The following is a 12,444-nucleotide window of genomic DNA, read 5'->3' on the forward strand; positions in this document are numbered from 1 at the left end:
CCAGCTGTAAACTGCCGTTAGCGAGCATTCCCTGACATTACAGGGTCGCGTCCTGGGGGGGCTTGCTGTAAATGTGACAGCGCCAATCCTCCACGTCCAGGTAGTACCCAAGGCCCTGTTTTTCCCTACAGTGGACCTCTCTCTTTTCTATGCCACGACCACAAGGTGCAGAGCACTGAGAACATAGGCAAACATACATAGGCAAACCTTTCATGTCTTTTTCATTTTTCCTGTTTGTATGATTTTTTTCTGTACCCCGGTATTGATGCCATTTTTAAAACAATTGTAGTACTTTTAGACAAATAGCCTTATTCCCCCTGTAGTTTAATTCTGAGTAAAACTCCACCATGGAATTATTGAATAACATGCCAAGAAATCTCACAAAGTCCCATGAAAAGTTAATTTTTTCTTAAAATCACTTTCATTTTTGCAGGAGTGAATACTGAAAAAGTTGAACTTAAAGAATTAACAGGAGAACTTAATGTTTTCATTAGTGTTTTCTGTATATAGTCACAATAACTTCGAGAAGTGGTCCCAGGACTGTTCCTTGGGAAACACCTGCTGCTACTTGAACTTGAACAAATTGAGCAATTTCACAGTTTGCAAGTTTCACTGCCCCTTGCACTGATGGGCTACCACCCACCTTGTGCATGTTGCTCAGTTAACTCACGGCACTAAGAAACCCACCTCGCCCCATGGTCCTACGTTCCATTCAGGAGAACACGGAATATCATTACAGCTGATCTCTGTTGGGGGTCTGGGCTCCTTGCACTCTTCCTCTCGAACCCTGACTGCTGCCTGGTGGTGGGCCAGCTGAGACCTAACACAGGTGACCTTTTGTCTTTCCACCCCTCCCCCGCAGGTAGCAGAGCAGCCCGATATGGTCTCCACCTCCCACCTAGACACATTTAAAGGTTAAAGTTGATGATAGTAGAATGCTGTAAATAGTCAAACCTGCCTATGTAGCCACCTCTCCTTCCAACCACCCGGCCTTAACAACCACCATTTCCTGGTCCTACATTCTATTTTTCCTTGGTTCATTAAGCAATCTGCCCACTCAGGGGACCGAGGCAAATTGATCTTGGACAGGTGCCCTTCTTGTGCAGGACTCACTTGAAGAAGCTATCTACATCATTAGACATCATAACCATACATCCCTCTAGAGATGGGGGTGCAAATGGTGACATCAATAGGTGGTGGATTGCTCATTCCTTGACAAAGACTGGAGTTGAACATTGAAAAATGTGGGTATATCATAAGTCCAATTTTTTTTGTATTGGAAATCACAGTTCAAAGCTGTTTCAGAATAACTTCTATCAACACAGAATCAATATGAACTTTCAAACTTATTTCCATTTTCCCTATATACTCTGGGTAAGAGTTGGTCCCACCTGGCACCACAGGGGATCAGCACATTACAGTCTCGGGTCAGGAGCTCAGGTTTGGGAATATCTGCACACTTCCAAACCCCCACTTTCTCATTGTTGTCCCTCCGTACACACACATACAGGGAATGTTGGGTACCTGAAAGGGAAAAATGTGGGCGAATGAGGCAAAAAATCTTCACTCTCAGCTGATTATCTCTAGTAATAAGGTGATGAGTTTGGTAGCAATGAAGTTGTGGCTGTTTGTGGTCAAACAGCATACCCTGTGAAGCTACAGCAGACATTTCCTGTTTAGTCTAAATCCTACAGTTAGTTTTTAACGATGTTGTTTTTAACATTGAAATAAGATTCCCTCAGCAACAGACCAAACTGATATATCCCATCATCTTTGAACAACTTTATTATTCAGACCCAACACTTCGCAAGAATCCTGCTGAGTCTTGCCTGTTTACTCTTTTATTTATATATGATGGACTAGGGCACATGCCACTTTCTGCTGTGCCCAGCTTATATGTCACAAAGATACACTATGTTCACTGTTGCACTAGGACCACATCTGGATTGTTAATGGACTTGAAGTTACAGTCTTGCTAGCTGACATTTGGCCACAAACACAGGATTTAGAATGTCCTACCTGGCAATAGATCAAGGCAGGCTGGAAGTTACCGGTGCCAAGGATCCTGCCCAAGGTCGCCCAAGGGCATTAACATTGGCACTAAACAACGATAAAATTTGCAATCTGCTCACATTTACAGACTGAGCCTAGAGGATTTCTGCCCATTTTTGTCTACATGTTGGACTCTATCCAACACACATCCTTTACTACATTCTGTGACATCAGCTGAATATTTCAAGATGGTCCTATCTATGTTCATGTGAACCACAAATGGGCTGATTGGAAAAGTGAGTGAATGATTAATGTCAATAATGTGTAACAATGATTTAAGGATAACAAATAATGTGCTACGTAGAATTAATGCAACCAATTACGCTTCATGAACAATTAAAATACTGACAATGCTTGATGTTGACTTAGAGTGGGTGTTTAAAAATGATTAGAAATGGAGCTACTTGGAACATTTCTTCTAACATTTCAATTTTTTTATAACTAACTGAAGGCAAAGAAACTGCAGGTAATGCAGGTAAAACTTGTCTGGTGCAGGTAAGAGTCAGAACTACATGCACCCTGCTACTAACCTCCAATACAAGATGCAAACCAGGGCATATAGCCCTTGTATGTCCATGTGTGCATAATCTTTAATAAATTTCTTATTTCTCAGTCTCACGGAATGAAACGTATGCAGTCACCCCCCTTTATGCACCATGTGCATGAGTGAGTGAGAGAGTTCTCACACATACTTATTACTACTCACCTCCGATACATGACGCGGAGCAGGGCGTATAACCCTCGTATCTCCAGGTGAACTGTACAGCGGCTGAGGGGGCGATGTCAGTGGAAAACAGGGGAGAGATGACGTTGATGTCTGCATGGCAGGGGGCCAGGTTACACCGCTGTTCATTCGGAGGGACTATTGCTGATGAGATAAAACAAAACAAAAAACATATCAATATTATCATTAAGATATCAACATGATGAGTGTGTAGCAAGCCAAGTGATGTACGTTTTACTATTGCCACATGTAATGTCTACTAACATAATGCTGCAAGGTCACAATCTTATATCCACCACCCTGCTGGAGAAGCCACAGTAGGGAGTACTTCCTTAGTGCGACGCCCTGGGCACTGAAGCCTTCTGTTTAAAATTCAGAGATTTCCAATGCATCTTCCCTCAGAATAACATCCTCTTGCATATAAAAACTGTGCACACCTTGGAGGTACTGCACAAGAGATATATCTCAAACACTTTTTTCAAATGTAACCTGGGTTGGTGGATAAATGTTGATGGTGGTTTTAATTTTTTTTCAAATCTGAGAATACTTGGTGCAACCATACCTGGACATCTGGAGAATGGCAGGTCATCTCCCACCATTGTTTTGAACAGGGGGAGGAACAGCTTACACCTGACTGGTCTCCGCTGCACACCTGGCCCACAGGTGGTGCTACAGGTGCTCCACTCACCTACCACAAACCTGCATAGATGTATAAAGGTTGTGAAAAATTTAAGTATCACAGGTTGTTTGGTCTGAGCTGGTGTGTTGTGCAAATGGCAGCTATACCTGCAGCTGATATGTATACAGATGTATCAAAAACACAGGGTTCAAAATGAAAGAAAGGTGCCGTGCCAGGGGACTCCAAATGTAAGCATGTCTTTGATACTATATAGGTCTGAATACTTGACCACATACATGTATCCATTTTCAATAATAACTTTGTCATATGATTTTAATGTTGTAGTGTTTTAAAGAAGGCTGTGATAGAAAAGAAGCTATTAATGACAATCACTGAGAAGGATTTAAGGCACCTTTTTCCTTAACAAGACAGTTGAATGTTTCAGGAGAAAAGCACGACTATCTCAATTCCCAAGAATGTTATCATTTTGGGATTGCACTACAATTGCACAATGTTTGTGACCAGGCCATAACTTTCTCATTTCTCACCTTGGTATTTCCATGAAAGGGTCTCCTGTCTGCCTTGGCGGTTGGTGTGTGGAGGAAGACTGGGTGTGGACGAATATTGTTGGGTGTAACTCGTGTACTAAAGATGAACAGAAAACAAATGGCATGATATTAAAGTCAATTTCTATTTTCTCTCCAACCTTAGTATCTCTTTGCCACCCAACAACCAAACCATTGTAATTTGGCCCTTTTTGAAGCCATCCCTACTTTCTACAGCTTCACAAAAATTCCTGACAGAATAGTGATACAATACATTTTTAAATACTGTATATTGGAATAATATAGTTACATGTATTTTCAATGTACAGTCAAGCATATGCATTTATACTAATCTAGTCAGATTCAGGGTTATTTTTTACCTTTTAACGTTATGTCCATATCACCTGATATGAAGTCTAAATTGAAATATCTAGAATATATTTGCACCAAAAAAAAAAAGAATCTATTCACAATGTTCAGGTTTTTTTGACTCAGTTCTCATTCTTGGATGTTATTTCCAGTTGGACCAGGTCCTGCCGAACCAGTACCAACCGGCCTAGTTGTTGACTTACTTTAGTATGTGTATAGTCCTGTCCTGGACAAGTTGACACAACATCAATTAGAGCATATCTAGAATGCCACCCACCCACAACAGGGTGAGATATATTCATCAAAGGATGGAATGTCATTGATGTTGCGATTTTGGGAAGCAGGCATTTTACTGCGAAAAGTTTTTCAATGACGTGCAACAATGAATTCAGAATAACAAATAACATGCTACGTGGAATTAAAGCTACCCATTACGTGTAACATTTAAGAACTTCCCAACAATGTGTAACGTTGAATTAATAGTAGACAGGTACGATTAACAGTGAATCAAAATGGCTCACTTCACCTCATGGAAAAAAGACATGTAGACCCTCATCCCAGGTAAAAGCTGAGTCAAACAACATTACTTTTATTCCCTGACGTCACGATAATCAATATTGCTGGATTCATATGGCAAAAATCACTCTGCCTTTTTATTTCATTAAAAAACTTATTCTCAGTCTCCTCATCTAAAGTAAACTTCCTTGGTCTCCTGAAGTTCTGAGCTGAACTGAAGGAGGGCCTGCATGGGGGGCAGTGATTACGAATTATGCAAAATTTTCACCACCGATTACGAATTACGTTAAATTCTCAGAGCTGATTATGATTTTATGCATTGTGGCTAATGTACTATTATGAATTATGTTGATTTTTGGGGAGGCTGCCTATGGAATACGAAGACTAAAAAGGCCTGATTATGCCTTACGAAAAAGGGCATGCAGGCCCCCCTGAAGTAGTCCCTTACCAGAGTCCAGACAGTGCAAACCCTCTGGGAGACAACTGTTTCTCTCTGCTTACAGACAAATTACTAGAGTAGAATTTATGCTGGGAAAATACAGCTTTTGATGACACAGAAGACATCACAGATGGGGTATAATGACTTTCAATACTTGCCTATTAGAAGGCTGTTGCCTCACATGTAAACATGAAACATTGCTAGCATTTGTACCTCATGCAAGAGATGCCAGAGGGATGGCAAACAGCAAACTAGTGCTTGGAAGTTGGAGATCATATCTGACAATGTATTAACAAAGATCAGTGTTTTCATCCTCTATAACCCTTCAGAGGTCTGCGCCAATTACAAAACAGTAGTAACTGTGACTTAATTAATTAAAACTTAAAAGTAACCTCTCTTTCCACCAGTCAATTGTATGTTACCTTTGGGAGGGCAGGGAAATTGGGTTGGAATACCCAAGAATATTATAGTCTAATTTAAAATTGTCCTTGGAATACCTACATGATCATTTTTGAGCTTCTCTCTGTTATGAGAACCTATTTAGTACAGTATATTGGTGTTATTTACAGGACAGGTCAACAAGAAAAGGTTTAATTAATTGACACTTAGGGGTTAATTAATATTTGATTGGCCACTAAGTGTGTTTTGTAAACATGTTGCAAAACAAAACTAGTATCATTGCTTCCCATGCACTTGATGCAGCATACAAAATGTATCTGACATGACATTAGAAGTCTGCTGTAAGCAATCTTAAAGCAAACGTGGGGTCCAGCTCAACAGGTTATGAGTGTTTTGAGACTTTCTATGTTTTTCTAGTGGTCTGTGTTTTCATTTCTTGGAGAAGCAGATAAGAGATTAAAATGCAGCTCTCCAGTCATTGAACTAACAGACAGAACAACACTTAATGCATATAAAACAGCAGGTGCTGAAGGACCTTGGCCAACCCAGGGCACAGCTCATGCCAGGTTCCATCCTGGTTCTGGCCATCACTGGCTGCCTACATGTGGTTTATCTGGCAAACATGACAAATGAAATTTCATGGTCAATTTCTGGCAGCCCAGGTTTCAGTGAAAGCTACTGGAGACCTGCTTCTCATTAGGCTTAGGGAAAAATTATTGTGTTTCTGGTTACTCTGACAGACCCTAGCAAAAACTCACTGACCCTTAAGGGCGTCGCCGTCGATATCACAAGATCATAAAATTTTCCATCTGACATCTGAATTTCATACCCTAAGAATCGTTATTTGATGCATTTTCAGGAGCGAAATTTTATTGAGTTGAAATCAGGAGAAATATTTGTCCCTCCCTCAAAACATTTTGTTTCTAGTTCCTGGCACACTAGAGACCAGCATATGGCAACAATTGGAGCACATACAGGAGACACAAATATTCTAACTCCAAAGGCAACACCAGTAAACGTTTCTGGTTCTCAGGATTTGAAAAAGTGATGCTTCAGCAGCTTAACTGAGAAGAGAGTCTGTTCAGTGTATTACCCCATTTCCTGTGTCTGACCTTTTCACCTGTCATTCTTTCAATCTTCCTACCAAATGCTACCAACTACCCAAAGCAATTTGTGAGAATACTTCCTACAATTGTGCTACAGTGTATAAGCACATGAAGTGCGCATGACAAACTAGGAAGTTACATTGATTCCTTAATCCAATGTAATCTGTAAATGGACTAAAACAACCTTTCCTCCATTCTGTCCTCTGTCCCTAAAACAAGTAAAAGCCTGTCAGACTTGGTTTCTCATCAGATGGGATTTAAAGCCCCAGACAGGCCCTGAGTGCCCTGTAAGTCTATAGAGTGGCCCTGTGCCATCCGCCCATCAACTCCAGTTATGGCACCAGCCTACATGTAAGCTGCCAAGGTCAGGTCAGGCGGCTCTGGGGGAGGGGAGGCCAGGAAATCATCTTGACAAACGCACAAAGTTCTTCAGAGCAGTTTAAGGCCTGTTTCATTTTCAACAAAATTAAATAGGTTAGGCAGCAATTAAGGGGTTTTGTTTTTGAGAAAAAAAGGTCCAAAAGTCACTTTCCTTTTAGTAATGTTAACATTACCACAACCTGTGCCATTAAGACCCTGGTTCTCATGTATTTCTTTAATCAAGCATACATTTACTAAATACATAATCTATTCATCTTTAAGTTGCAATTTTGACTGAGTAATTTCAAGAGACAGCTCTGTGGATGGAGGCTGTCTGAAGCCTAATTAACAAAGGGAAATCACAATAAGCCTCTGTCAGTCTCACCACATCAGTTTACCTTCTGGCCATCTAGAGGAAGACTGATCACCCTTCAACCCTGTCTGTGGCCTGTTTGTGCTTTGGGACTCAAAACTCACAGGCAAACAGGATTCTAGCAAGTTGAACAGAAGGGTCTGTATGGGGGGATCTGAGCAACGCCACCACGCTTAGTGGTAAATTCAGGCCGGCCGGCAAATTGAGTTGTTCTTGAATAAGGCTGTTGGGAATGACTTCTTTGGAATGTTCTAATTTTTATATTCATGAGGTGTCTGTCAAAACTGGTCTGTAGACCTTACATGCTCTGTGTAATGATTTTGGGGCAATGCGTTGTTTGGCCATGAGATACGAAGAATTTCTAACAGAACAATGACTTCAGGAATGAAAAATAACATGCTATGTGGAATTAAAGCAACCGATTACACTGCACAAAGAATTTCCCAACAATTTTCTTGAATTAAAGCAGCCAGCTACGATTAACAGTGAATTGAAATGGCTCACTACGCCTCACGGAAAACAGCATGCAGACTCTAAAAACAGGCTCTTACTAGTTCTAGCAAGTTGTACCGGAGCTGCGGAGGTCTACAGAGGCCAAATAACACAGCAAAGCAAACAAGGAGGGACATGTGTTCACTTTGGAGTTTACCTGATAGATAGTTAAGGGTCAACCCTGCAATGTTGCTCATATATATCTCAGTTAAACTGCCAGAGAAAACTGTGTCCCGACAAGGAAGACTTCCACAAATGCTTGTTCCAAGGGCCTGCTAGGTCGCATCTAGCTTGTTGTATCCATTCGAGAGCCACCATACACAGACATTCAACATTTAAATACAGAAAAGCAAGGTCACACCTTTCAAAATAGCTAGATGTCAGAACTACTGTATAATGTTACAATTATATGTAAAGTTACTACTATTAGTCCTGGTACTAAGTTGTACATTTGTAAGTTACAGCACTAGTACTACTAATGGATCTGAGTTTTCTGATATCAGTAAATCAAATAAATGACTTTTCATGCAAAAACTTTTCCTCTGTTGGAGATAGGACTCCTGTACTTTTTAATTTCCACAAGGACAAAAATGGCATACATTCATATTGAGTTGACTGACCTCAAATGCCCCTATGACACAGATAATGCCCTTGGGCTGTAACATAATTATGTCAACAAAGGCTGATCTGTTTCTCCACACATGGTAACAATTTATTCAACACAGGACATTTCCTATGCTAGATCACTATCTTGACTTGAGTCTCAATTTCATAATTGGTGCCTTTATAATATGGGATCAAGTTGATCCATAGATTACAGTGCTAATGATCTGTTTTGAGTCTATTTTGACACATAATCCATGTTCTTAATGGGATACACTGTTATTACAAAAGGGTTGGAATGAAACCTCCATGGCAAAATATGAGGACTGAACAAACATTCAAATCTATAAAAAATAAAAATCAAACGTCTCCCTCAATTACATAATGGAATATCCCTAAAAAGGTTAGGCAAGACTTGGAAACATTCATAGTACATGTAACTGTTACATTATCCTAAAGTATTGCTTGATTTTAAACATTTAACCACTTCTCTTGCTGTTTTGGTTACTTAACAGCGGTAATTAAGTAACAAAATTATAGAGGTACTTATAGATCGGTTACTCGGGAAATATTGACAGACCAAATGACAAATGTTTCTTTCCAGACAGTGACAAACAGTAGCGCTCGTCCCTGTCCCTAATTATCTCTTATCAGCATCATCAGGATGGTTACATGGCTACAATTTGTCACTTGCGATCACTGATATCACATGATTCACATCAATCACCAACCACAACGTGGGAAATATATTTTCCGAGTAGGTTTCAATCTTGATGTAATGTTTATCAACATCAAACTGATTACGGGATTTCCTGCCTTGACCCGCATAACCCACGAAACGAAGAGAAAACAAACAACTCTCTATTAAACTTCTTCCCTCTTTCGCCTTACTCCTTATTGATGGCTTATCAGTGGTCCAAATTCCCGATCACTTCCCTTTTCACTCACGGACAATATCAAATATTTCTCAAAGATTGACGAGCTTGCTCCGCCATGTAACGGTTCAGGGGAGCCACACATATAACACATGACATCAGGGACAACAAGAGAAGACTGAGACTTACCAGTCGGTAGGATTAGCAGGAAAATATTCAGGATTCTGCGGAGGACATCCATGGCTCTCGGGTTGCGTCTCCGGTCAGGAAAGGTGCCCGAAGCTCATTCAACTTGCACTTGACCGTGGGTAATACGGCTGTAGTCCACCGCGTCCAGCCCGATCCAAAATGGCAATGGCTGGGTTGATTACCTCCGGGAATCCGCGGTGGGGTGTGTGTGTGAAACCGGAGCTGGCCGCCGGTATTTCCCCGTACAGGACCGTCCGACAAGGTAAACACACATGGCCTACTGGCGCTGCAGGATAATTCATGTGACATGACAGCGGCATGGCAGGCATCGTAACGGCCCATCTCCTGGATGTTTGTACACAAGGCCCGCCCGAGGGGCTGGGAAGGTCCCTGCCGCTCCGACACAGTTAGAAAGGCAGCAGAAATAACAACTGAAATAGGTCATAACATCACAGGCCCCCAGGGGGCACGACCCTTCAAGAATCCGGGAAAATAAAATAATCTCGCACCCCAAAGAGTCGTGGTGAATACATACAGTATAAAGACATGGTAAATGTTACTGAGAGAACCAAAACATCTTTCTCCTGTGCACGTCTAGTAGTTCTACATGTAGTCTATTACTGTCATATCATGTCGACCCTCTTTTCCGTACTTGCCCTTTTTTCTCCATTTCAACAACACATTGGTTCTCCCTGGTTATATAATAGGAAGAAGTGCACAAAGTTTGCTTCTGTATAAAGATCGTCCTTCCGAAATAGTGCCATGACAAATCAATTCATATTTCCTTGCACTAGTTGCAGACTAGAAAAGGAACTTACCGAAAAGTAAATTTTCCGCACTAATAATAAGTCTGCCAGAGGCTAAAATTGTAAAAACTCAACTCAATTTACCTCGAAGAATCTTTGACACCTCTACCGCATACAGCATTGAATGAAATAATTACTAACGAAGTCTCAAGGCCTCAAGGAATGACGAGTGTTTCAAGAAAGCTAGCGCTAGATGTTTCCTTTTTTCGTTCTTCCGCCTTCCTTTCATCTTGTGACTTTCTTTGTCCTTGCTTGTTTCTTATACCACGCGTCATTGGTAGAAGTCATGAACCGGATCTAAAGAGCCTGATGTCTGTTTGTACAGTTGACATCATTTCTAACGAGGGGCAAAGTACGATGAACTCGCTCATCCTTTAATGTGCAGTATAATCAGCAAACGGGAATACCAGCGTTACATGTATGACAAAACATCGATAATGATAATGATAACAATGATAAAGATCATGAAGATGGTCTGTTTCAATACTATAACGTACGAGTATTGGAGGTGTAATAACGCTCTGATGCTCCTATAGATTTTAATCGCTATTTCTAAATGTAATTCTACCTTTTAAGATTGATAAATTTATATATTTTGTCGAAATATGTTGTCAAAACAAGCCTCGCCATCCAGCCATCGCGGCTGCCAGGAAACTTGTTAGTGTTCCTATGTTCTTGTTTGCTGAACAAACCAGTCTACCACTACCATCATCGCATCGGATGATGATAATACTATAATAGTAAATATGGCAATGATGATGATGGTAATGATGGTAGACCGGATGGCACACATGTCACCCGCGTGAACATGTAATAAAAGCATTGCTCTTGAAAGCTCTTCGTTTCCTCTTCTGATGAAAGTATCGGTTTTGAAAGGTCCTGCTTTTTTTTGTTGCAATGAAGTACCATGGGTGCAATAGCAGTAATAAAATTCAGAGCGAGTGAATCTGGTGGGGCAAGAGTTGACGAACGTAATTTGGTTTGTAAGATTTGGTAAGATTTTTCTATGTCCAGTATGTTGCCACTAATGTAGGATACAGTCTTTACAATATACACAGATAGGTAGATACATTGGATAATGTTTAGCACGGTAGTTGAACGTTAGCCCTCCACAATTTTATATGCATTACATAACGGTGTACCTATGACCAAGGAGGTTAAAAATCAAATTAAAGCCATTCATTAAAGCTCCTTCCTACATAGCTTTGTATGCAGGCTAAATCTCACATTCATCTACCTGTAATACACCTTTAATAGTCCTGTACTTTTGCCGTATCACCAAAGTGTCTGCATGTAGTTACGTCCGATCGAATGTCATCCTGTCGAAACAAGTGACGGAAGTCTACTCTCGGTACGCTTTTCGTTGTAGTTTTTTGGCGACGCTTTAGGGGCGGAGCGAGCCTGCTTCACTGTTCGTCACAGTCATTCCTCGCGGTCAAGACTTCAGAATCTGTAATGATCCACGCATAGATCTATGCGTCTCAAACGCGGAAGTGGTGATTTGTTTTCTGGGTTTATAGTCTTTTGTACATGTCCCTTTTGCCTTGTACATATTGTGTGGAATAGCCCCATCACTGTGTAATAGTCTCAAACGGCACTTTTGTCAGCGTCGATCTCACCGGCGTGCTGGAGGATGTGCTGTTTCAAATAAGACAATCGGGCTGCAGAATAGCCGCACACGTCACAGTTATACGGCTTCTCGGCCGCGTGCGTGGTCACGTGCACGTTCAGGTTTGACTTGGTTGCCGCCGCGTATTCGCAAACGTCACACTTGTACGGCCTGTCGCCGGTGTGCGTGGACAGGTGCCGCTTCAAAGTTGACTTCAGCGCTGCAGAATAATCGCAAACTTCACACTTGTACGGCTTTTCGCCCGTGTGTGTGGAAATGTGCCGTTTTAACGTCGACTTCTGTGCTGCGGAATAACTGCAGACATTACATTTGTACGGCTTTTCCCCGGAGTGGACCATGGCGTGCTG

At 41.2% G+C, this 12,444-nt stretch overlaps 2 protein-coding genes across 2 annotated transcripts in view; both read right to left on the reverse strand.

The window, feature by feature from the left end:
• LOC109464383 (ADAMTS-like protein 1) overlaps positions 1 to 9,916 on the reverse strand; it is a 30,431-nt gene extending 20,515 nt beyond the window's left edge. The window contains 8 exon segments of the mRNA XM_019761330.1: positions 6 to 48; positions 50 to 175; positions 688 to 898; positions 1,392 to 1,524; positions 2,759 to 2,920; positions 3,339 to 3,475; positions 3,944 to 4,040; positions 9,662 to 9,916. Of these exon segments, the coding sequence (XP_019616889.1) occupies positions 6 to 48; positions 50 to 175; positions 688 to 898; positions 1,392 to 1,524; positions 2,759 to 2,920; positions 3,339 to 3,475; positions 3,944 to 4,040; positions 9,662 to 9,713 (961 nt within the window). The 5' untranslated portion in view covers positions 9,714 to 9,916.
• A 2,138-nt stretch (positions 9,917 to 12,054) lies between these two features.
• Positions 12,055 to 12,435, reverse strand: LOC109464384 (protein krueppel-like). Its single transcript, XM_019761331.1, has one exon. It carries the CDS (start codon positions 12,433 to 12,435, stop codon positions 12,055 to 12,057), a length of 381 nt encoding a protein of 126 aa, XP_019616890.1.
• Positions 12,436 to 12,444: the final 9 nt, after the last annotated feature.

The sequence above is a fragment of the Branchiostoma belcheri genome, unplaced genomic scaffold (genome assembly GCF_001625305.1).
Source record: "Branchiostoma belcheri isolate BF01 breed outbred unplaced genomic scaffold, Haploidv18h27 scaffold138, whole genome shotgun sequence".
Taxonomy (NCBI): domain Eukaryota; kingdom Metazoa; phylum Chordata; class Leptocardii; order Amphioxiformes; family Branchiostomatidae; genus Branchiostoma; species Branchiostoma belcheri.